This window comes from Podarcis erhardii (genome assembly GCF_964252035.2).
Source record: "Podarcis erhardii genome assembly, chromosome: 1".
NCBI lineage: Eukaryota > Metazoa > Chordata > Lepidosauria > Squamata > Lacertidae > Podarcis > Podarcis erhardii.
The window spans coordinates 76,000,911-76,027,247 of NC_138497.1; the positions used below are offsets into that span (position 1 = coordinate 76,000,911).

General features: G+C 45.2%; 3 protein-coding genes across 20 annotated transcripts in view; 1 reads left to right on the forward strand and 2 right to left on the reverse strand.

The window, feature by feature from the left end:
• The window catches only part of TNNT3 (troponin T3, fast skeletal type), a 44,620-nt gene extending 44,244 nt beyond the window's left edge, over window positions 1-376 (reverse strand). For 10 of the 16 annotated variants that reach the window (XM_081842021.1, XM_081842018.1, XM_081842023.1 and 7 more), the window contains exon 1: window positions 232-376. The gene's annotated coding sequence lies outside the window, so the exon portion shown is untranslated. The remainder of the gene's footprint in view (window positions 1-231) is intronic. The other 6 variants (XM_081842014.1, XM_081842013.1, XM_081842009.1 and 3 more) reach the window with 1 other exon arrangement.
• A 2,115-nt stretch (window positions 377-2,491) lies between these two features.
• On the forward strand, window positions 2,492-26,328 carry PRR33 (proline rich 33). The gene is made up of 2 exons (XM_081841263.1): window positions 2,492-2,870; window positions 20,221-26,328. Exon 2 carries the CDS (start codon window positions 20,230-20,232, stop codon window positions 21,814-21,816), a length of 1,587 nt encoding a protein of 528 aa, XP_081697389.1. The 5' UTR covers window positions 2,492-2,870; window positions 20,221-20,229; the 3' UTR covers window positions 21,817-26,328.
• The window catches only part of LSP1 (lymphocyte specific protein 1), a 74,956-nt gene continuing 63,008 nt past the window's right edge, over window positions 14,390-26,337 (reverse strand). For all 3 annotated transcript variants that reach the window (XM_081841537.1, XM_081841536.1, XM_081841538.1), the window contains exon 11: window positions 14,390-15,427. The gene's annotated coding sequence lies outside the window, so the exon portion shown is untranslated. The remainder of the gene's footprint in view (window positions 15,428-26,337) is intronic.

The following is a 26,337-nucleotide window of genomic DNA, read 5'->3' on the forward strand; positions in this document are numbered from 1 at the left end:
CTATGGAGGCTTCACAAGGGGCAAAAAACCTGGCTTGCCCCACCCTGTAGCTACAACCTCTGCCTTAAACTACAGGACCCAGAATGTTTTGCAGAAAAGAACGCAAGTGCACACGCAGCCTTATGCTAGGCCCACGACTCCCTGAACTCCTTTCTCAGAGGTTTGCACCTGCTCTTCCTTTTGGGTCCCCTTCACACAGAGCTACGCCCTTTGCCTGAATCTCCTCCTTACCTGAGAGGGGGGAGCTGCTGTGAGAAGCAAGGAGCTTTCTGCCGAATGGGAGAAAGGCTGCGGGGTCTGCAAACTCCACCAGGCGATTAAGTCCTCCTGTTATAGGGACATTTGATCTTCTGGAGAAGCTCATTGGCCACCAGGCTCACAACACTGGGGAGGAAAAGAGCAAGGAAAGGGAGAGGGCTGGGAAGGGGGTGGGGAAGAGATGGGAAAAGGTCATACCAAGTATAGGAGCAGCTGAAGGAACTGCACCAGGCTGAGATGGGAGGGACAAGTTTGGAGGGGGGGCATCGTATAGCTTAGGTTTCTATATTTATAAACCCAAGCAAGCAAGCACAATTTAAAGAAGGAGGTCCAGCGCCAAGGAGCTGGTGGCTGGTGTGGTGAAGAGTGGAGCCTGGTGCTCTTCAGTTGTCTATGCTATTTTAAAGCCCATTAATTGTTCGCGTCTTGACCACGCTACAGGCTGCGCACATAAGAAGCCACACAGATGCATTCTTCGAAAAGGTCCGAGGCAAAAGACCGTGTGCCTTTCAAGCACATTCTTATCCCTCAAAGAATTCTGGGGACTGTAGTTTGTTAAGGGTTGCTGGGAATTGTACCTTTGTGAGGGGTAAACTGCAATGCCCAGAATTCTTTGAGGGAAAGAATGGGTGTTAAAGGTGTAGTGTGCACACTCAGGAAGGGATGTTGCTGGGATACATAGTTTCCGTGACAAATTAGAGGAGTCCCAGTGCTTGAATTCCGTCAGAAACAACACTGGTCTAGCAAGCTAGGGCAAACCAGCTTTGCAAACCATATCACAAGCTCGGTGGAACCAGGGGTGGGGTAGCAGCAGAGCCAGCCCAAGATAATTTAGCTGCCTGACTGAGGCAAAGGATACGCTGGCACCTACCCTGCCCCATTGCCTCTACTGTTCCACTTACAGAAGCTGATTAGACTGGCAATTGATTGTACACACCGTACATTTAAAAGTTATTCCCACCCAAAGAAACCTGGGAACTCTAATTTGCTAAGGGTGCTGGGAATTGCAGCTCTCTCAGGGGGTAAACTACAGTTCCCATGATTTTTGGGGGCACTTTACATGTATGTACTGTATAGCACTGACAAGAGGACAGTATCCTAAACTGCACCGGAAGGCAGCCAATAAGCTTGGGGAGTGCAGGGCGGACCCCTAGCTCTGTTCTTCAGCACCACAGTTTGCCCCCACTGTCCCCAAAATATGCTGCCCATGATGACTATTTCACTTTGCCTCATAGTAGTAGCGCCAGCCCTGCCAGAGAGACACAGTTCAGCTTTCCAGATCAAAATATCAACAACAGAGACATTCTGAAGCTTGACTTCTGACCTAAAATGGTCACTACTACATCTAACTGACGCTCTGGACGTACTGTCAAATGATCACATTTCATGTTTGAGATGTTTTATTGATTTTATAGCCACAAAGTCCTGTTAGTGGCCAGTGGCAGTTGGTCACTTCACTGTTTTACTCGCCAGCTTTCTTTCAAAATATTATATAAAATAAAATCCTAAAAAAATAAATTACATCTGTATCCCATATTCCATCAAGGAACACAAGGGGTAGCATACATGCTGCTTCTCCCCCCCCCCTCCTCATTTTACTCACACAACAACCCTGTGGGGTAGGTTAGGCTGAGAGACAGTGACTAGTTCATGTTCACCCAGGGAGCTTCAAGACTGGGAACATAAGAAGAGCATGCTGAATCAGGCCCAGCATCCTGATCTCACAAAATGGAGATTTGAACCCTGGTTTCCCATATGCTAGTCCCATCGCACTGGAATCACAGTGGAAAGCATGAATATCCTCGTGTTGCCCTTGGATTGCTTGGAAGAAGGGACACTTCTTTAAAATATGCAAACCCTCTGAGGTGTGCAGTAACCGTGGTTAGCACAAAGTGCTGTAAATGCAGGATGGGAAATGACTTCTTGACAAGCATTTCACGCTTCCTTGGTTGCAAGAAGTAGAATTTTAAAGGACAGGCCTGGGAGGGTCTCAAACAAATAATGCATTTATTTCTCTAAATATGAGAATCTGGGTTCTGCCTGGAGCACGAATTCGAGACTCAGGGAAGAGGGGCGGGGAGGCGAGGGAAGAAGCCCCTTGATTTAGATCAGCAAGAGAAGTACATACCAAATATTTTGCAGGCGCACTTGGACGTTTTTTGGACGGGAACGCAGCGCTCCGTTCTGCCAGTAGGGGGCAGAGCGCAACCATTCAGTTGCAAACCCTGCTTCCACCGCGCAAAGGTATATAACGCCTTTTCCGTTGCCTTGTCTGTTCCATCACCAGCACCACCCCCGCCTCTTCTCTAAGATAGACCACTTTGGCACGGCTCCTTTGCTGTGTAACCCTATGCCATCCAGAGGGGTCGACACACACACAAACACAGAGACCCCTCAGCAGAGCTCCTGTGCTTTAGCAGCCTCTGAGACACAGACGAGACCTTTAGGTCTGGAGCTGTAGCGGGGCATGTTTTATTTTGGGCAGGGAGCATCAGTCTCTCCCCCTCCCTTGGAAGGGAAGAGTCCAGGCAAGGATGCAGAGACCGGTTTTTAAACACGCGGAGCTGAGAGCAACAAGCTGCAGCCTTTAATCATTCAGCAACATTCAACAGGTAAAAGCCATCCGCCACCCCGGTCCCTCCCCCGATTTGCTCGTCTTTATTGCAGAATCCCTCCCCTTTGGAATGAATGAACGCCCAAGGGAGCGAATTCTGCTCACTTATACTAGAGATTTCATCTTTCTTCACATTCTGGGTTTGAAAGGAGGTGGGAGGCGCATGCATTGAAGAACCGATTTAGTGCTTCGATTTGGGTTGAAACACGGCTCTGTCGAGTGCAGATACGCACCTTACTATTATGTCTATTTCTCTGCATGCAGGAACGCATTTGCCACGCTTTCCCCCAACCCCCTTGTTTGAGAAACTGCTTTGTTTACCACGGTCACTTTCCAAAGCAATGGAAAGTCAGGCAGGAATCAGGACGTGAATAAGGCTGTTGTTGTTGTTGACTGCTTTTAAAAACACAAGCTGCACAAGGCGCCGTGCAGCGTTTGAAAGGAAAAGAGATGGCATCCCCAACAACGCCGAACTCGCTGCCTACTCTAGGCAGCCTTTGGAGCTGATATAACACCGTACAGTACAAGGGATTTGCTGGAGAGATGAGGTCTGTGCATTGGCAGTTATGCGTACAGGAGAAACTTACACCCAGCTAGCTGGCTGTGAGAGGCCCCTTTCCAGATAGATCAGCTGGTTTCTTATTTGGACAGTAGTCTGGAATAAAAGAAAAAGAAAAGTAAAGAAGCATATGGAGAAAGGACAAAATATTTAAACTTAGGTTGCAAGTATCATGTCACCTCCTTCCCAAGCGCACGTGAATTAGCGTCTTGAGAAATTTGATGAATTTGTTAGTTTGGCTTCAGATGCAACCTTTCTCGTTTTTCTTGTCATTCCCCCCCCCCACACACACACCCCAGCAAGCTCACTCCAGAAAGATCTGCATCACGAGCAGTACTACTGCTGCAGTAGCGTTTATTTTTGCTGCTGAAGGTTACGACTGAAACCGTTCATTGGGGTATTCAGGATCTTTTGATGATTACCAGAGGGATTGCGGTGTTGCTGGACATGTTGATTTGCAGCCCCATACCCACTTACCTGGGAGGGAGCCCCAATGGACTCAGTGGGGCTCAAAAGTTGGCATGTAAAGGATTGCACAGTGAGTCTTTTGTAGCATTAACACCTAAGGCTGTGTACACACTCTCTTTTGCTCTGTATCCATTGCTGGTGGTGGTGGTTTGGGAAGCAATGTACAAATAACAGAGTATCTACCCATAAGCTATCCTGTATCTATTCTGTAATTTCTTTTGATTTTGATACTTTTCCCCCAAACCAGCTTAGGTCCAAATGGAGGGGGGGACCCAACCTAGCTGTCTTTTAAACTAGTAATAGACACACAGCCTGAGAGTCCTATGGCACCATGCAGACTGTCACATTTATTGTCTGCCATAACTTGTTTGATGCCTAGTTTCTTAGTACAAATTCTGCTTCTCACACCATGTGTGGGCATTGTGCTCCTTCATTGCATTCCATTCTTCTCTTGTCTTGTGCCATCCATTCCCATGTGTTCATCTTGATTCGGCTCAGATTTTCTGTTTATGGCAAAACAACCACAGGCAGCACTGAGGTCTCTATAACCAATCTTTACAAAGAGTTGGCTTGATGTTTTGTATTCTTGTCTTCCAACCTCTGCCTAATTCCAAATCATTTATTTTAAATTGGGGTCTCTAGACCCCAAGCACTGCTTAAGCCTGCCCTGTGAACATTTGTGGCAAGAAAAGGGGTGACTCTGTACAAAAAGACTCATATAAAATGTTTTGTATAAAATGCTGCACCTCCATTTAGCTCCAAGATGGGGAACCTGTGACCTTCCAGATTTTATTGGATTCCTGTTCTCATCAGCCCCAGTCAGCAAGTCCAGTGGTTGGGAGTGATGTGAGAAGTTGTCCCACAACATCTGGAAGCCACCTGGTTCCCCATCTCTAGTTTATGTGGACCCCTCTGGAGCAATCCTAGGCAAGTCTACTTGGAAGTAAGCTCTGTTGAGTGCAATGGGACTTACTCCCAGGTGAATAAAACCAAAAGTAAAACAATACAAAGCAGCAGTTTGGAAAAATGTTTGCCACAATGGAATTGTCTTCCCTGCTCCCTGGAAGGTGAACAGGGACAGGCAAGCCCTTCTAGGCAAGATGTTCCACAATCTGGGAAGCACAACTGTGCAGCTCTCCTGCCAACCTGCTTGACCTCTAAGCAGTTTGCATAAACATATGAAAGCCTTCATCATCCTGACACCTTCCAGATGTTTGTACCACAATTCTCATCCCATTGTAGTCTAAAACATCTGGAGGGCACCGGACTGGCGAAGGCTGAACAGAACCTGAGACTGCACAGCAGATTTGAATTCCCAAGCAGGTTCATTCGGGAGGAGGATCGCCTACATAGCAAAGAGCCAGTAGCTACCAGCACAGCACATGCTTGCATGGAGAGGGGTCCTGTTTCAGTCCCTACCATCTCTTCCAGGTAACTGACCTCAGGCAGCAGAGCTAGGAAAGACCTCTGCCTAAAAAGCTGCTGTCACTTGGAGAAGGCAGCTCTGGGCTAGAAAGACCAACAGTGCAAGCCAGATTCCTATCATGTTTCATGGTGTGCACATTTCAGATCCCTCATAAAACCAGCTGTAGTACCTGGCTCACCTGCTGGATGCCTGATCCATGACCCGTGTGAATTGTATGCATGCATCACTGTCCTAATTCATAAATATCACTGGGTCAGGTACACCTTCTGGGTTTGTTTTAGCAGCCTGCATAACAGCTACTACAGTCCTTCTCCTTGATCTTAATAGCTGTTCACTCTCGAGGAGCAGATGTAGATATTCTCTCTGCTTCAGCATCACTTTGCTTTGTCTAGCTCATCTCTCTGCTTTTACCTTTTACCTTGAACGAGTTCTTTTCCCTTTATACTCATGACCTAATCACCATCTCTTTACCTTGGACTTTGACACCTGAAATTAGTGCTGTCAGGGCCTACCCTATTCTTGTGTCTGTAAACTGAATTAACTGTTTTTCATGCTGAATTTTAAATTGTTGTAACCCACCCTGGGATTTGCTGGTGAAGGGCAGGGAATAATTTCATCCACAGCAATAATAATAATTAATAATAATAATGTTCTGTGTGCACAAATTATGTTTTCCGTGAGCTGTGCATATGTCCGACCCCTGATGACAAAACATAGCTATAGTTCTTCTTGCATGTTACGAAGTAGCAACATAATATTTGCGGTTTTGTTGTTGTTGTCTTTTTGCAATTTAATTTTCAGTTAAGATCAACAACTGACCTACAAACCTTGCTATGACTCGAAACTCCCACCTAGAGATGGGGAAGAAATTTGCTTAGTTTGCATTTGAATGCAATCCTACCTAATTTGCACTTCTTCAAAATATACACAGCCCAAAGCAGCTATCCTTGAAAATTCACACTTCCTCGAATTTTGCATGCAATTCGCCAACCAAAAATGTGTACTTAGGACCATATTTTGGGGCACGTGTGGATTAAAATGCTATTTTTGTGACTAGTGCTTGCAAAAATGCATATAAAAGGGGAAATGCGAGTTCTACACACTAAACCCTTTTAGTATGAAACTTTGCCTCAGTGCAGCTGTAACGATGGGGCACTTTGAAGTATAGCTGAGGGATGAGGAATGGCCTTGTGTGATCAAGTGCTTCTTTCCCCACTTACTCCCTTATCCAGAGCAATTCCTATTTCCCCCTGCTGGCCTCAACAAGGGCCAGCCATTGTTTTGGCAGCAACATCAAGCGGTTACCACCAAGGTCACCTGAAAGTGAGCACACCAGTCATCCTTGATAAGCTAAGGTTGTGTCATGAACATAATGGGAGAAAAAAAGGCCTTTTTGTCTCTAGGTGCCAATGCACTGCGAAACTTTCAAGGACACAGCATTTACCTCACAGTGATGTAATGATGGCCCAACTAAAGGAAAGCTATTTCAGTGCTTCCCCACAATGCAACAGGTAGAAGGATGCTACTTTTCTTGTTTTGGTTTTTTAATAAGCACATCTAAACTCTTATACTATTTTAATCAAATGTATGTCCACATGAATTGTTTTCACTTGTCTTACCAAAATGTGCTGTTGAAAAGGGGTCCATGCTGGATCATGTGATTTGTGGTTGCATATTGTTTCCAAGTTTTCTGTTGAGAATTGGTACATGCTTTTTCTGCATGCTGCCAGTTGTACTGTCTCTTGTTTTCTGACTCAACTAGGGGCTCCTCCAGGCTTCTTTTTGTGCTGTGTTTCTATGCACAGGTCTGTGCTTTAAAGCAGCACTTTCACCCTGTGAAAACCTGTTCTTTACCGCTGAATTGGAGCAAACAGCAATCCCTGGAAAGCATGGGTTGATTCAGTGTTAAAGAGTGGGTCTCCACAGAGAAAGCACCAGGGCAAAAAGAAGAAGAAAAGTGTTTGTACGTGTGGTTTTAAAAGCCAGACCTGTGCCTAGAAAGCTGGGGCAGAATATAAGTGTGGATGAGCCCTTTATGTGATATGAACTATCCATGATTAGGCTCTTGATAGGCTGAGCTATGCTAGTCCTCTCTCACTCACACACATTAGCAGCCTCACAAGATCAGGGAAAGAGTGCTCTGAGAGTGGCCTTTTAACCCTTATCTTCCTTGCAATCTAAATTGCCATCTCCTGAAAGCAACTAGGAAAGAATTAGGTCAGGGGAAAGGGAAGAGGGAAAAAAGGTTAAACACCATCTCCCAGAGCAGCCCTTCTCTAACTCTAGCAAAATAACAGCCCCAGAATATTCTCCTTACGTATCTCCCATGTCACATCTAGTTTGACCCTTCAGAACCTCCAATGTTATTTCACTGAATGCACCTCTGTCTTCGTCAATGCACCTTGGTGATTTCAAATGCTAGAAGAATCTGAATATCTGGCGTTTTCACAAAGCCATCTTTAAATTCCCTGCTTTTTTGGTACACACTGCATCAGATGTTTAAGCATCAACATGCAGTTGTGCAAATCCATAATCTAATAGTCTAATAGGTATGTGTGTATGTATGTGTGTGTGTGTGTATCTGAGACCTGCAATGCGAGTGGGAGGAAGCACATAAGCACAAGAATCGTGTGAGGATTTATTCCAAGGCAGCAAGGAAATAAGGAAGTGAGAAGAAACATGAGTGTAGGTTCAGACATACCCCAAAGTAGAACCTGCTAGAAATATAACTTTCACCAGTTAGGACTGTAATTTGGGGAAACAGAAGAGCAACTCTGTCTGAGTTCACTGTGATGCAAGATTGCAATAGGTGTAATTAACAGGCTTCCATTTGCGTGGAAGTCCTACACAGTTATATGGGAGTAAACCCCCTTGAACTTCTGCGTAGATATGGCTAGGATAGCATTGTTACTTAATGACATTTCTTTTACTGATGCAAAATCATTCAAGGTGTGTTCTGATGATTCTACCCAAACCCTCAGCCCAATTATTCAGAGCCTTAATAGAGATGCTGGTGAATTCTAGAACTAACTATAACCTTCAGGTTTGAAGGGCTACCCATAACAAATGTGCTTTTTTTTGCTGGGGTTTGCTGGAACACGGCTGGGTTCTGTCAACGGCAGCGAAGCTTTGCTGATATGTAAAAATCTTAGATTGTACTGTCATAGAGGGGATGCAATTTCAGCATCTGGATCCATCTTCTGGACCTTACTGAATTCTGATAAGTTCATCATTAGAAGTGGACAACTGGAATCCCAAACTCATTTTGGAATTTCAGCAGAACCTGTTCTACTAAATTAAATTTTGTGGGAAAGAACTCAATGATTTCTTCCATCTTTTGAGCCTTATCTTCACCAGTTACTAAGCCCTGTATTGTCATTAACTCTATGTTTGTTGTCACTTCCTATCACTGAGACTGGGAACCATCCTCCCTTACCACTGGCCATCATATTCCTCAACTGTAGCTTATTTTTAGATCCATATTTCACATGCCCTAGAATAACAAGATAGACAGGAGAGCTAAGGGACTAGTAATAAGATACGGAGGTTGATGGCACTCAGACTAGGTCAGAAGAGGCCAAAACTTCTTGCCATGTGAATCTTCAAGCATCCTTTTTGGAACACATTGGAAATTTATCTGCACTGGCAAGCGTCAATGCAGCTCTCCAAACTGCTGCCCTCTCTCTCTCTTTTTTTTTGTTTTGTTCTCATAATGCTCAATAGGAGATGCAAAGGATGCAGTCTTGTGGGAAATGAAATCCCCCCTTTCACCATAGGTGATAGGATCTGGACCACAGGTGCCACCTACTCATAAACTGGGTCAGTGTGTGCATACACCCATTTCAGCAGCTTCCTGTTTTTCCTATCTCATTCATTGTATGGTAGACGTTGCCACCATAAGAACTTAGAACAAGAATGCAACTTTATAAGTCTTGCAGAAACATGACTGAACTTCCTTTTCTGCCTGAAAACTGGAAGGGACCAGCCAGGCTCATCCCTATCAGCAGACCTTGGTGACAAGGAACTAGCAATACAGTAGGGATACAAGCCTCCCTCCCATTTCCTTCCTTTCCCTGTTACCAACCAAGCAAGGCTGAAATTAGTAAGGTGAAACTTTGAGCAACTGGAGGGGGCACACTCAGGGCTTCCTCTCGTCTGAGGTGCAATTAAGAGGCTATCCCTCAGTAGAGCTGCTGAACCCTCAACAGGCAGCAAAAAGGGATAGAAGCTGCAAGGAGGAAGCTGCTAATTAACATTGCAGGGGATTTTCGCTGCCTGGGACTTACAGCTGCATAAGCATTATGGAAATATCTTGGCCATGAGGGTGGTGTTGCTGAATACCATTAATGGTACGAAAACACCATTTTAATTCCACTTCTAGCTCATTTTCGAAAAACACTACTTCAGCAGCACTAAAGAGGTGTACTGTCAAAGCAACCTGAATTCCCAAATAGTATCTCCATGCTATAATTAGGTCATGGAACTTTCCATGTGTTAATGGAGATGGGTTTTTATAGAAGTGCCAGTCACCTGGATCTTTTTCCCTCCTAGAAATAGCAAGTAATCTCCTCAATATCAGAATTCAGTGTTGCAAACAGTTACTCAGTAAATACCGAAAAACAAAGCATATTAGCTTGCACTATTCCATAGTTTTCATGAAAATGTACTTCAAATATTGGTCCTATAGAGAAACTGAATGTGCCCCTTTTGGCCAACAGGATTATGGCATTCAGTTTCCCCAGCTACCACTAAGGAAATTTGCAGCTGTTCTGTTCCTTTGTTTTCCACTGTCACCTGCCTGGCCTTTAAAGCGTAAGGAAGATGGGGGCTCTGTTTCACACCTAATGTTACTGGGCTGAACTTCAGTGTGACTTATTTTTATCAATCTGCTGTCACTTTCTGTAGGCCACAAAAGTCTTGCCATTGACACAGCCTTTTGAGGTTAAGAAGCTTAACTAAGGAAGTCTTTATTTCCCTACTCCGAATCTCTGAAGACCTTGGAAGGAGAGGGGAGGGATGGAGAAGCAGAAGCAGGGAAACAGCATCCACACACACACACACACACACAGAGAGAGAGAGAGAGAGAGAGAGAGAGAGAGAAATTGCCTGCATGTTCCTATCAGTGTACCTAAGAGCAATTCATAGGCAGTTAAAAATGTATTGCAGCTGCTTTATTGTATTATTCTTGCATGTTAATTGATGTGTATTCCTGGGCTCAGCCTAATGGGACACACATGAATCTCTCTCTCTCTCTCTCTCTCTCTCTCTCTCTCTCTCTCTCTCTCTCTCCCTTTGTGTGTGTGTGTCCCTTTAGTTGATAAATTTCTAGGAAAACATAATAGACTACACAAGCACCATATTGTGAAAATCATGAGCCCTAGACCTGATCTGTTGGCCTGTTTTTATAAATCCAGCCCTGGGAAAGGCAATCCTTTTTGCAGGGAGAAGGGGTGGGGTCTGGAAGAGAGAAATGAAGCACTGAGCCAGTATAGATATTGTCTCCTGTTCTACCAGCTTTCTGAAAACCAGCGTTTGAGAACCTCTGGCATGGAGGGCAGCTGCCAGTTTTCTTCCTAGCATGGGAGAAAGCAAATGCCATATCAGTAATGGAACCCACTGTTAAGCAGCCATGTGAATAGAAGTGAAGTATTAAAAAGGTAAAGGGACCCCTGACCATTAGGTCCAGTTGTGGCCAACTCTGGCGAGGGAGCTGGCATTTTCCACAGACAGCTTCCAGGTCATGTGGCCAGCATGACTAAGCTGCTTCTGGCGAACCAGAGCAGCACACAGAAACGCCATTTACCTTCCTGCCAGAGAAGGCACTTTGATGTGCTTTCGAACTGCTAGGTTGGCAGGAGCAGGGACTGAGCAATGGGAGCTCACCCCGTTGCAGGGATTCGAACCGCCGACCTTCTGATCAGCAAGTCCTAGGCTCTGTGGTTTAACCCACAGCACCACCCATGTCACCCATGACGTATTAGTGAGTTTTAAACTGTTGTTGTAGCCTGGGCCAGTGTTCCACCCAGTAAGGACTCTTACCTTTCCTTCACGCTTTTCAGGCATAGTCTGAGCTTTAAACCTCTGTGTCGAAGCATTCTCTTTTTTGCTCCATGGCTTTCCCCATGAAAGCCCATTCTTTACCACTGAACCAGAGCTAACGGCAATGCATGAAAACCCCAAATTGCCATTTGTTGCCAAGGTTTAGTTTAGCACATTTTCTGAACTCATAGACTCATGATTAAACACTCTTTCTCACGGCCCATGAGCTATAGCCAAGAACAGACCTTGGTTACAATTCACAGGTAGGAAGAAGTGTGTTCAACTATGAGCCAAGGTTCAGACAACACCTTGACTTTGCTCTGTGTGGAATTTTAAAAGACCAGAGAAGAGCAAAGCATCCAGGAGCCCACACATTCACACAGTCCCAAGTCAGCCATAAGGCAGCTTGCCAGGATATGCAAATCAGGCTATTTTGTCCAGATGCATTAGAAAACCACTCAGGATATCCAAATGTGAAACAGATTTAATGACTTATCTCATTCAGTTTCTTAAAATTTGGAGTCTTGCTAAACTTTGATCATCTGGAGCTCCCAACTGAGGCACTTACAGAGGGACAGATCATCAGTGGGATAACAGAGATATTGCTGTCCTGTTAACTGGCCAGTTTTTCTCCTGGGATCATCACTGATATGTTTGAATATTTTCTAGGATTGGAGAAACCCACAAAGCGTTTATTGCCTATGAATTATGGAGGGAGAGAGGAAAATCTCATCCGTTTACTTCAGCAGGCAGAATTTTAATGAGGGGAATAGTTTTACAGTTAGACACTGTTTGTTGCATAGCTGAGAAATTAAGTCAGTAAAATTCTGGAATTGGAAGAGAGGTTTCAGGTTTAAGACACTGATGTTAATGGAGTGCTGAAAATCCACACCAAGGAAGGAATTTAACGTAGCGCTATAGCGATCATTCCCTCAGCGCAAGCATTTCTGCTTGCCAGACAGAACAATCCACCCTCTCCTCCCCCTGCAAGCTGGTCTGGGGGCTCTCCCAGTCCTGCCAGAGCCCAGAGGGAGGTGAGGTGGAAGCCCCATTGTGCTAGTGGAAGTCCTCACACAAGCTTCCACCAGCAGGACTCATTAGCTGAATCCATCCCTAAGCAATATATCACATACATTGGTCAGCAGTCAACTAAGTTTCATTCAGAGCAGGCCCACTGAAATTAATAACTCTAACTTTATTAATTTCAAGGTGCCTACTCTAAGTAGAAGTCAGTTGAATAAAGGTAAAGGTAAAGGGACCCCTGACCATTACGTCCAGTCGTGACCGACTCTGGGGTTGCGGTGCTCATCTCGCTTTATTGGCCAAGGGAGCCAGCGTACAGCTTCCGGGTCATGTGGCCAGCATGACTAAGCCACTACTGGCAAATCAGAGCAGCGCATGGAAATGCCGTTTACCTTCCCGCCGGAGTGGTACCTATTTATCTACTTGCACTTGGACATGCTTTTGAACTGCTAGGTGGGCAGGAGCTGGGACCAAGCAACGGGAGCTCACCCCGTCACAGGGATTCGAACTGCCGACCTCCTGATCGGCAAGCCCTAGGCTCTGTGGTTTAGACCACAGCGCCACCCGCATCCCAGTTGAATACTGCCCATGAAATAATCACCTAAAATATACTGTGGGTGGTAGCCAATGTTATTCATATACAAAGTAGACCCACTGAAACCTGTTAAACCTCTGGCATGTCACATTGATTTCAGCAGGTCTATTCCAAGCATGACTAGCATTGTACATCATTACAGGCCCTAAAGAATACAAGCCCTAAATCAAGTCTTCCTGTTGCCATTTTATATATTCTTTTGGCCTTCAGTTCTACAAGTCACTTTCTCCAGTAATCTAAATATTTAGGACTGTTGCAGTCCTAGAAATACCAAACAATTTCTTCACACATTCCATTTTTTAGTTGTATGCTTAAGCTTGCATTCGCCTAAAATATGAAATGGAACAGAGTACAGGTGGGAGATTTTTACACAGATACACTCAGTGCTAGGGTTGGCTGCAGCCTCTAGTTATGTGCGCAATCCACACCCATGGCAAGCTTGGGTTTGTTGCTGTGTAATGTGTAAGACATCCTTTATTTATAAAACAATGGGATTTATATTCAAATAAACGTGTTAAGGTTTAATGTGGCAACATTAATGAAGCTATATTGATTTAAAACTAGCTCCGAGTCATGCACAGCAGCAAGAAATGTAGAGAAGGTGCCAGCCTGGTGCCAACAACCAGCTGTGAAATACAGGAATCCAGAACTCAAAGGGGTCTGGCGGTCAAGCTGCCCTCCTCCATTTCACTAATGGGTTAACCTGACCATCTGCACATTGGTGGACATCAGAAGGGCTCCATGCACATAGAGTTGTTCCATGCAGCACAAGGAGCTCCACACAACATGATGGCGCACAAAGATATAGTGGAGATTGGCACATTAGAGCAAATGGGCCACTGTCCCACCAAGCTCGGGCTGTCTTCATTGCCTGCCTCCTTACTTACTTACACCAGTCCAGTTGGTGACACTGGCTATCAGCCTCCTCCACCTTAATCTCAGTGTTGCCTTTGTAGAATTCAGCAGGGAGGGGAATGAGACCAAAGCATAATCAGTTAGCTATGCCAATCCATCTGGGTTCACCTACTGTTGTTCTTCACCATTGGGTCCACCACAGGGTCCATCATTGGTTCTAGTTCTATCTACTGTTGACCTCCCCATATTTTAACCTTCTGGCCCCAATGGGCACCAGCCTTCACTGCAAGTCAAGCCCTTCTCATGCATGCCACGCACATAGATGGGGGCACACCTGCTAGACATGAGGCTGCATCACCTCATGAACCCTTCGATAGTTGAAAGGGCTGCAAAAAATCATTATCCTCATAGTGCACCGTCTTTTCTTGCTCCCACTCTGCTCTCTAGCAATTTGGAGAATACTGTTGTTAAATGTTCTTGCTTAGTGTCACTTCCAGTTTAGGCAAACAGAGCCAAGGCTTTGTGGCTAAGTGACACTACAAGAGCCAAACCTTTGTTTCTCAGAATTTTTATTAAAGGCTTACAAAAACAAGTCCAGGTCACACAGAATGGTACCAAGTAGAAGCAACAGAGGAGGTGGGGTGGGGATATGTATAACATTGTCTAAGCCCTTGAGTTGCTAGTCTTGGGAGGCTAGAAGCAGGATATTGTGCCCTCTCCCTTTTTTGTATAATGAGGGAGAGGCAAAAAGTGTTTGAAGTTGGCAAGCTAAGAGATGCATTTATACTGCAAGGTGTGGCACTCTTTGCACCAAGTCAGGCACTCCTTGCAAAGTATTAGCAGCCATGGGTCCTCTGAGAACCCATTTGGCTGTCTTCTGGGAGCTGGCCTTCATCCCAACCGATACACCAATCTGGTAACTTTGCCAGAACCACCACCATGCTCCCTTCAAGGCAGGAATGGTTGAGGTGTGAGGGGGAAGAGGCCTCCTAGATGCACTGGGCACCAATTCATGCTAAGATTGCATCCTGTATCATCGAAAGCATCCATGTTAGTCAAGAGGTGAGACACTGGTATGCCTTGTCATTTTGAAGGCTTAGATGGTAGAAAGATCCTTAGAGTCAGCCATAAACTCCTAAGTTTTCCTACTGCTTTCACTTTCTTGCTCACAACTCAAAAGTAGTTAAGGAAAATTAAACGTTCCTCCTTGGTTATTAAGATAGGCCCTAGGCTTGGCCAGGAGAAGTAGGCAAACCTCTCTTTTTACTAAATTAAGAAATTAGGGTACAGAACAGCACACAAGCTAATTTTTCAAAAAAAAGAATGAAAAGCCGATCTAGAGATAGCTTTTAAAAAACAACTAGATTATTGCCACTTGAGTTGATGCTGTGTCCAAGTCTAAATGAAGTCAAACTTGGAGAGATGCTCCCATTTGTGAAGAAAATCAGTAGCTGGGTTTTGAAGCAGGCTGCTGGATTTGAGCTGGGAAGTGAAGTCATCCTTTGAACACAGTTCCTTTTTAGCAGGGGGAACATCAGCACTGCATAGAAGTATTGCCTCAGGTGTCCATCAATCACGGAGCAAGCCAACCTGTAAAAAAGAAATAAAGAAAAACCACAAAATGGCATCATGCAGCCATAGGTAGAAAAATGTCCCCAGAACCGCCGTCCGGTGACTCTGTTGGATTCCCAAGTACCATCTTCCCCAGCTAGGCTTGCAGGTGTCAGGAATTTTTCTCTCTGAAATATGGCAACCCTAGCCCCAGCCATCATGGTCAGTGGTCAAGGATGATGGGAGTTGTAGTCGGACAGCATCTAGAGGGCCACAGTTCCCTGCCCTCACTCCTGTAGTAAAGGAAGTTTATGCCGCAGGTAAGCACTTGTTGCAGCAACACACATGTGCACCCTCCTGACCCCAGAGGGCAGTGCCCCTGCAGCCCTCGCTCCAAGAATGTGGCCACAGCAGACAATGAGCATCAGGTGTTTGCGTCCAAGAAACCTTCACGATAGGAAAGAGCCATCACATTGCCTATAGATGGTTGGGGAATGCATTGTCAAGGGAGGGGGAGCAAAGAGGCAAAGGTGTGGTGCCAACACAGCTATTTTTACCTTCCGTAGTTAAGCCTGAAGCAAGAAGCATTGAAAGCAAACCAGCTTTTACAGCATAAAGCAAATTCACTGTCACTTTGTTGGCCTGGGGGACTGGAAGCGGCTTGTGGATAGGATATGGTGTGCAGCCAAGTCATTCCTTGCACGGCTGAGAATCCATGCTGGGTGCTCCCTGCTCTTTACGACCAATGTCTATTCTTGCCTCTTACCACCCACAAGCAACACACAGGTGGAGCCTCGCAACAGCTATTTTCTGCCCACACAGATGCCAGCAGTGTCTGGTCCTTGCCTGAAGCAAGGTCTCCCTGCTGGAGAGTCCCAAAGTCATGGCTGGAGTCCAGTCTCACAGCCAGTTTAGGCAATTTTACAGTCTCCCATTTTAACTTCTTTTCCATTGCCCAAAACAGTATTGGTGAGATTGGTTTTCTGTAATCAAGTAGGCATGGAGCCTTCGTGTGTGTTGAGACATCCGTCAGTGACCAGGTGGGACTGGTTCATCTAAGAAAGGAAGCGCACATCTTCTGGCACAAAACAAAAAAATAAAAAGGAACTACGGCACTGAGGTTACTTCCAGAATACCTGTTTACTTGAGCATTCATTACAGTTTGTTTGCAGAGACGTTAGCTATGTTGTGTCAAGCAAATGTTATTCCAGACTTTCGAGTGCATTTTCCCAACTCTTTCCTGATTGCAGGAAGTCCAGTTTTAGGGGGAAATGGCTTTGCTGTGCAAAAAGTCCCAGCAAAATTTTAACTGCACAACCTGAATTTGCCAGTGTGTGACTGAATGCCACCCCAAAACAGCATCCATCTGGAAGCTCACTATTACAAGTTCTCTACTCTACTAGACTATAGGATGATTAACACCAGCACACTCCCCTCCTTCTTTTGTAGCTATAATAGCGATGCAAAATGAAGCACTTTGAACCGAGGTCTAAAACCTAGTGTGCCTGGGAGAGAGATCATGTGCATTTTTCAGCAAGCCATACTGGTACCAGTGCATGCTGGTCAGTCAGGCTCTGCCATTCTTCTTTGAGCCAAGAGAAAATGTAGAAGACTTGGTCAAGCATAATAATAGCCCTTGCAAAAGTAGAGGGACTACAGTTTTACCTTAGCAGTTCAGCAACTGTGGCACAAGTATCAAGTTTCCTCACATCTCAGTCATCTCTCCAAGCTGAACAGCTGGTTCTATATTCGACTCAGGGATTGCAAATTACTTTTCCATCTTGGAAGCTATTCTGTTCTGCTGAAGCTAGAGGTATACAGTTGATTGAAGGCTTAAATATAAAGTGACACACCAGAGAACAGTAGAGGTCTCGCAAGAAGCAAAGTGATTTGGCACCATCTTAAAGGAAATGCTTGTTAATCCCTGGCCTTTTCACGCTTCTCTTGCTTTAGTTAAGTTTCGACTTGCAAGTGTCCCAAACTATCAGAGGTCCTTGAAAAGTTACTCAGCTGCACAGTCACAATCAGTTATAAAAATGACTGTTCAGTAAGACCACACAAAATGCCACTGGGTCCCTGCACTTATTGTTCAGCCATGTGTGAAGAATTCAAAGCAGGAACTGAGGTGGAGGCAGGGGAGGAGAGAGTGGTGGGCCACACCAGATTTCTAAGTACGTCACATGATCCCAAAGAAAGGTTAACGAGAGCTTCTACCATCCCTGGCTCCAAACATGAAAAATGATATTAAGCAAAAATTCGGAGCTGGAAAAGGTTTTGGCATGGTTAGAAGTGGAAAATGTAAACACATTCTCAGAGCAATCACAATAAGGATTTTATAGATTGGAAGATATCAGGATACAAATAAAACCACCATGCTTGGGGAGTGGGGAAGAACAGCCAAGGTTTTAAATACTGGTGCCCTTGAAAAACTCTCCTGCAGATACATTCCACCAGTTTTTGCTTCTTGTTGGCAAGTGTAAGGATCAGTGATTTTTTCTGGGGGGTACGCAGGGGGTACGCATACCCCTAAACATATGAGTAGGAAAATGAGAATACCCATAAACATTTTTCTAGGAAAAAAAGCACTGGTAAGGATTATTATTTGGAATAAAGGTGAAGAGGAGCCAACTTCCTATGTTATTACTGACTTGTAAGAAGCAAGAAAAGCATTTAAAGGTGACCTCACATCCTTTCAAATTATTTTTGGAGATAGCATTTGGTGTATATGCAGCTACCTATTAATATACCAAAATGGGCCTACAGTCCAACGTTTGTCCCTTCTCCATCTTTAAAAATCCAGGTAGGTGCGTGACAAACAAGTTATCCAGGACTTGATCCTGGATGAGGATGCTGACCTGATTTGTGTTACAGAGACCTAGTTGGATGAATCTGAGAGGCTTAGTGTCTCTCTCTGCTTTGCCCACTGAGAGTCTCTGTATAGCAGCAGGCAATATCTGAGTGGTGAAAAGGCAGAGTTGGAGAGGTCTATCATGATTGCGCCATTCTGACCATATGCCCTCTCTGGCAGTCTCCTTGGTTCCAGAGTGTGTATTTGAATTGCAGAAGGCAATTGTCATTGCTCCCAAACTACAATTTTCCGGGGGGGGGGCCCACTGGGGAAGAGGGGAGGTCCTAGGGGAAAAACAACCCACAAGCAGATCCCACAGGCCTGAAGTCTGCCCATGTCTGCTCTAGCATAATACGCTATGCTTCCTCCTGTACCATATCATGGTCAGAAGAGGTTAACATTTTATTGCTTCTTGTGGATTTGGATTAAGATTTTAAGCATCCTGAGAAAGAGGAAGCACAAATCAACCATGGTTTCTGTTTTCACCAGGGAGTATTTGAAAAAGGGAGCTCATGCCTCTTTGAGTGTTACAGGGTGATTGCTGCAGGCACGTACCTCTTTGAGTGTTACAGAAGCAGCAATTCACACTCCTCAAACATGCAAGAAGTACTTTTTAAAAAGAAAAAACTATGGGTAGACATGTTAACCCACGAGAAAACCCAAAATCCGCATTTGGGAGTTTCAGACCTATGCACGTATGTGGCAATTTGTGCAATATAAATATATTGTGCTGCCATTTGGGTTAAAGGTGAGCTCCACCAACTGGTAGTTTGCTGTACAAGTATTCAACAGAGCTATGTTTTCAGTCAGCTCCCAGTCCCTAGATTCCAAGTGCAAATCACCCTTAAAATGACACTTGGAGACACGGTTCTGCAGACAGCGTTTTCTAGGCCCCTTTGGTAAGAGAGAAAAAAGTCAGCCTTCCAGAGGAGAAATTAGCTTGTGCTGAAAGACAAACTGCAACCTAGGCAAAATGCTGCTTGAGCCACTTGTGTACCCTGAAGTGGAAACATCTGTTCTCCATATCAAAGGCTCAGGATGAGCAAAGAGGGCTTTTCCATCTCGGTAGATGCTTTCCAGCTCCCGGAGGACCTGCTATCAGCTGAGCAATGTGTTTTGGCTAGCACACCACAGCAGCTGAAATAAGCACACGAATCACCAAGGAGAAGCACGGAGGACCCGATAGCCCCAGTGAACTTTTACGAGTGATACTCAACACCATCTATTGCTGGAACCTGCAGCTTGTACATCAGCTTTCTTAAGCTCTCATGTTGCACAGCTCACCTTTAGCTGACTCTCTGTTCATAGCATAGCAAAATTGGGGGAGCCAGCATGCAAAGGATCACGTCAGGAATCAATGTTGTTATCATAGATCGAATAAAGGCTATATAAGACAGTAGCAAGCCAGCATCTTATGACCCAAATCTGCCCCATTCAAATATAAAAAGAATTAAAAAGATCAGGGCAAGGAAGGTGCAGGACCTCAGGAATGGGGTCAGCAGCATGACCCCTTTCTGCATGCAGACCTCCTTCACACAAGCTAACGAGTAAAAGGGATCAAGGAGATTGTTGAAATCCATACAGATACTTAATGGACGAGATCTTAAGACCTGCCTTGTACATGCATCACCTCAGTTGACGGGTGGTGTGAACCAAGTTCTCTCAGGTGCCATGAACCAGTTTGGAAGTTCTAGCCGGGGTGTTTGATCTCAGATGGCTCACTGGTGTGATAAAACATGACCCAGTCTCCAGATTGTTCCAGTGTAATTATCCAAAGCAGGAATAGGTGGAGCAGAATTGTTTTCACCCAGTTTCTTCAGGATTTTTAAACTGTTGGTAGTCTTAAGTACTTGGCTAATGAATATGTTTTGGTCTTCCCTACATACATTAGTAAAGACTCATTTGCACATTTATGGGGTAAAATCATAACGAACAGTCAGGAAGTTTATATCATCAACTGAAAAATACCCACTTTTTGTTTCAGGGGGTCAAGATGCTGATAACTGTGACACCACCCCACGAGCCGGCCTCCCTACACTCACAGGCTCCACCCCCTCCTATTCTACCAAAGCCTGGAATGGACAATCTTAAATTACAGAGACTCTTGAAAAAAGCAGCCAAGAAGAAAGCAACGTTATCAGCACAGCAAGCCGCATCATTCCGGACCAGCCTCTCCCCTGTGAGTGAAGCCAGCCCAGACTTGGAGCACAATGACCGCTCTTCCCCGCGGAAGCCTACAGAAACCACAGCGCACATCACCATCAACCTCCCTCCCCGCTTTTCCATCAAGCCTGTCACCCACCACGTCTCGTCTCCCTTCCCTAAAGGAAAACCTTTCACGTTCACCGCTGCAGAGCAGAGGAGCATTTCGGAGCATCTCAAACTCGCCATCTCGCCCTCCCCGTCGCCATTTCACAGACAGAGCACCCCTGAGCCTTTGTGGCAACCCAGAGGAGACATGCACATACACTTGCCCTCTTCAAGTGCCACACATTCTGTGTTCATTTTCCCCGAGCACCCCGTTTCCCCCACACCTGTGGTGGTGGAGACCCCAGCGGCAGTCACCCATGTTACCGAAACACACGCCTACATTCACAGCATGCAGGCACCAAAGGCGAAGACCCCCGTGTTGGAACAGTCAGCAGGGTCTCTCAAGAGGCCCACCACACCTACCCATTTGCAGACAAATCACTCGCACCCGCCACCAAGCCAGGCACCAGCCATGCCCTTTGCAAGCCAAACCAGGCCAATTAGTCCTAGACTAGAGATGACTCCAGTCCCTGAGCCTCCCATCAGGACAGTGAAAACTGCAATACTGCATGTCCCCAGACAGCACATAGTGGTCACATCTCCAACTCCTCAGTTCACAAGGCCTGTGACTCCAGGAAGCAACAGAGGCCTTGAACCACAAGGCGAGGCCCAGAGGCAGCCAAGTCCCAGCGCCCCTCAGAAGCCCACCATGCCAGAGGTAGTTACATCTGCTCCACCAGCTGTTGGCACCCCTGCTCTCTCACCAGAAAACAGGGCTGACAAGCAGACTGTATTGCCACAGGCACCTGCGGTTTCTCCAAGCACTACAGGCCCCCTACCAAAGCCTAAGCCACCAGTCCCTCCCAGAAGCAAACTTAGTGGCTGGTCTCGCCTCAAAAAGCACCTGGTCGTGGAGTCGGAAGAGCCCCAGTTTCCGGTCTCAGAGGCCGAGCCAGCCGAGCCTGAGCAGGTGGGAGAAAAGAAGGCAACAGAAACCTCTCAAGAGGGCCCTGGTCAGAGAGCAACCAAGTCCAGAGCTGTCAAGATGTGGGATGCCATCTTGTATCAGATGACCGTCAGCAAAGAGAAAAAGCAGGCAGCAGAGGAAAAGGAAGTCAGGAGAGAAGGAACGTTCTCGTTCCGGCGACGTCTGCCCCTTCTCCTCCACAGGCCGCGCTTTGATGCCCGGAAGCTGAAAGAGCTGGCTTCCAAACCCATGACAAAGATAACTACCCTGTTTGAGGTGCGCCGAATCCAAGGCCAGCCACCCGAAGCACTGATGAGTTTCAACAGGGCTGCATCGGGGTGGCAACTTGAAGGGAAGCAATGAATGAATCTGCATTCCCCTTAAAGGCTTCTTTTGGAGGATGCATCCTGAGCTGAGAGGAGCTGAAATAAATACACGAGTTTGCCAAAGGAGGAATCACGCAAAAGGAAAATTAATAAAATCCGTCACAGGGTTGCTGTTTGTGTACCTGCATGTAGTGACCCTAAGTAAGTGAGAAAGGAACATGAGGTGAACACCTCTTTCCCCTCAAGTCTTATTTTCATAAGGCATTCAGTTTCAAGTTGAACAGCAAATTAAAAGCAAAGACCAATAGTTTTAAAGGCTCTCAAAGGCAGTTTTATACAGTTGAATCAACTGTATAACATTTCTTAGTAACAAGGCAGCACTCAGCAATGTGCGCTTAAGGCTGCCATATAGTCTTTAGGCAAAATACACTCAAACCACAACTTCAAACCATCACAAGGAGTTCAAACTAGATTCAGAGCCCAAAGTCCTGGAGATTACAAAGGACTGATACACAGAATGATGTTGCCTGGCAGCCCTCCTCAGAGACTGCATTTCATAATTCCATCACCTGCTCTGCTTTGCTCTGCCCATTCATAGATTCAGCCTCTCAAACACTGATCTCAACAGCCTCCTAATGGCACTGGCAAGTTCCTATAAACAGGGTCTCCTTAAGGCACCCAAGGATCCAAGATATTCAGAGGTTCCCAGGTCAGAACCAGCACAATGAATTGCATTCACACAGGCAGGCGGTGTAGATCCCACCAGAACTGGTCTGTAATATCTTCCCTGAGCCCCAGAAGTGGGCAGAGGCATTCCACAGCAGCTGCAGGTTCTACACACTCTTCAAGGGTGAGGCCATGCAAAATACATTGCAATAGATCCATTTGTGGTGTTAGCTGAGACATAAGATGACCATGTCAAGATCCTTGTCCACTAGGAAGTGGCACAGTATGAGACAAAATATGTTATATACTACAGGAATAAATAATAAAAAATACTCTGCCATCATTTGTCATACTGAGCCTAGCTTGCAAAAGGTCACTCACAGTTTTCTCATTGCCTTGAGATAACCAGGTTAGGGAGATTTGTGACAAAAGGTATTGTTTTTATACCTGGGCAGCCAGGCAAGTAAAAGTGCATTGGCTGTCAACTTCCATGATTTATTTCCAGGACAGCACTACTAAGCTAGCAGTAAGCCCACTGTGCAAGGGCACAGAAGGACTTTAGCTTTGTACATCTTCCTCCAATAGATCTTAACCAGCTCACTCTAGGGCTGCTTTCACTTTTGCATTTACTTATTTACCAAGAGAATATGGCTATAGATGCAGCACAAAAATCAGCCAGGGAGTCATGCAACTCATACATGACTACAACCAAGCATGCCCACCCTGGCATTAAAGGCACTTCTGGTCACTTTTGCTACAGATACAGTATTTGCAGGATGCAAGTACTGAGAGCAACCTTGAGAAGGTGGTGGGCTGAAGTCCTCCCACAATCCAAGTGTACTGCTGCTGATTCGCACTTAAGGCCAATTTGCAGCCATGTTCCTCTACCCCAAAGTACAGCCAAACTGTCATTTGCCACATGTCTACACACGTGGAAAAGGTATACAGCAATTCTACCACTGGGGTGCATGACACTTTGTTCCAACTACTTTAGGATCCATGTAGCACCCAATTCACACTCTGATTTCCTCACATGAGCACACAATCATGGATTGGGAGTGGATTGTTTGCACTGAGAATCAAGTGAGTTGCTTAATGCAGTATCTGCTCAAAAGAGTATACATAGGTATTGGTTTGGAGTTTTGTTTGCTTAACCCCAGCATTTTAGCAGGGAATGATCCAGAGTCAGTTCTGGACACTAGGATGCTAATGTGGCCCTTTTGACTGGGAGCATCATCAGGAGCAGAGATTGCTGTTCCTTGCCCTCACTCATGCTTCTTTTTTGTAGTTCCTATTCTAGCTTTAGAGCTTTTGTCCGCAATTTTAAAGCAGTTCTAGCAGAATACTTGGGGCAATCTGTTTTGGGATGACCTTGTGCTGCAGCCTCAGAGCTTTTTGGGGGAGGGGTCATATTCTACCCACCCCACACCCCACTTGTACCATGCAAAACAAATTCCCCATAGTTTCCACAAGGACCCATCACACTGCTTAATACTGCCATTCAGTTGAGGCATTGCTGCCACAGAAAATCACAAACTTACCACAGCAGCATCACCAGTGCAGACACTATGGCTTTAAGTAGAGTGTTCTTCCCAGTGCAAGTGTAACCATTTAAGCATTTTAGATGGAATTTGCAAGAGAGCTCAAAGGAGTCAGCTGCCTGAATTCTCCTAAGTGTAAAGGGAACTATAAGGCCCAGCTCCTTCCAGGGGTGCTCCAAGCTCAGGTTTGCTAGGATGGTTGCCTAAAAGATGAGGTGTTGAGTTTTATTGCCATTTTATAGCCACACAGTTGCACCCTTAAGCTTTTATTTTTGCACCAATGGTTCTGAAAAGTGTGAAGTGAATAGTGATTTCTAATATTCTGCAGCTCCTCTACAGTTTCTTGTGCTTTATCATAGAGTGCAGTCATCTAATGTTCTGCTTTTCAGTGGCAGCAAACAAAAGCCAAAACATTTAAGTCCAGTCATGTGTAACTTGTCCCCAACAAGTTTTTAATGCCACCACAGAAGCTGCAATCTAAAGCCAGAAGACGAGGAGGAGGAAGGAGGCGACTTCTTAATTATTTCCGCTTATACCACCTTTGCCCCACAATAGATATAGGCACCCATATCTTTTCCCCTGTAAATCAAAAAGTAGATTAGGAGACAGGAGAATTTTCAACCCCAAAATAGCACGGGCCCCTCCACGACTGCATTTTGAAAAATAAAGTGTTGGATACAGTTTATATATTGCTGAGCACCATATGCAGTTAAGGCTTTGAAAGATAGCTCTGGTGACAAGCAAAAGTTCTGGAATCTCTTCTTAGGGAAGATTCAATAGGTCTTTCTTAGTAGGATTGAAATGCACTTCTACTTTGCCTGCCCAAGAGTTGCCAATAGGGAATGTTGCCAAGAGGAAAAAGGATGGTGAATAAGATATGGCACTAGTGATGGAACAAGGGCACTTGCCTTTTTCTTCTTTTAAAGAACAAAGGGTTAGCTAGCTTAATTCTCCCCTGCCATATGCAAAAACAGCTGTAAAGTTCAATGCTTTGCACAGGGAGAATGATCCTTGGAAGAGCCTCAGTTGCCAAAAGTTGGCTATTCCGGCTACGTTCTGGTCACCTCCCTCCTATTTTCAGCAACCTTTAAGAGTAAGGATTCTGCAACAAGCATGAATCCTCACCCGGCTGCAGAGCCAACATCTGGCTGAGAGGTATGTTTTCCTTCCCAGTTAGTGTGCTCCACTAACACGAGCAGTGTTCATATTGAGTCATCCTGCTCTTAAAACACAATATGGCTCATAGGTGGAAACTTCCTGCATTTTAATTTTGAGCTGTGGGACCCAAAATCCCTGCAGCCACCTTTAAGGAAAGGAGCTTTAATGCATGAGTAAAGAGAAGGATCAGAAGGCATTGTGTGCTTCATTAAAGAACCAGGAAATAAGCCAAGCTTTGGAGAATTATGAGGTCTTTCAGACGTAAAGGGTAATGCACGCGAAGACAAAGGGTAATGCACAAACCAATAAATAGGTTGTGAGCTGTCTTGGGTATCAGCTGCCCTTCAAAAGTGGATGTGAAAGTCAAAGTTCAGTTTGAGTCAGTCTTCATAAATGCTCTTTCTCCAATGATAGTTTAGATGCAAGGGGATTTTGAACCAAGAAAGTACGTAGGCATATCAGGAACACAGAAAAGTAAAGTGTTAATATGGAACACAGAAAAGTGTTAAGTAAAAAGGAAGCAGGCATATTTGGAAACAGAAGTGTCAGGTAGGATGTAGTAAGAAGGGGGAAAGTAATTTGGTAAGATGGTGCCTCTGTGGGGCTTTTTCTGAGCCTATAGTTCACACTGCAATCCTTCAATAAGACTCCGATGGAAACCTTTTTAAGCTTTCCTTCCACAGCTTTGCATTATCTGTACCTTCTCGATGCAGTTCCTGCAAAACCCAGCTACCTGAATCAAGGCTTTATTTTTTAATTACCTTTGTATATATAGATTGAATAAAGTGTTTCTATGGAGAAAAAAGTAAGTGCTGTCTTTCCTGACGAAATAAATGCCATGGCATTGCTGCCAGAGAGACATAAGGCTTTCCACGGCTACCAGAGAAACCCTTCTCCCTACATGCAGAAGAGATAATGTCACTGTGGCTCAAGACAGAGTCACTTAGGAATGGTACACAAGCAGCTGTGTGTACACAAGTCAGTTTCAGATTGGATGAGAATTTGACGAGAGTGAGTTTGAAGTACAAAGGGGTCACTTACATCACCCCCCCCATATTGCTCTGCTTCACTTGCCACCTGTAATATGGCAACAGTAATTTATGTGAAGATTACTAAAGTATTGCATGCAACGTGGTCTTTCGAGCACTGAGGAAAAAATCACTAGTAGTTAATCTGTTGCGTGGCCCATTGTA

Excerpts from the sequence above, each read along its gene's own strand:
- PRR33 (XM_081841263.1), top strand. The coding sequence starts at position 20,230 with ATGCTGATAACTGTGACACCACCCCACGAGCCGGCCTCCCTACACTCA.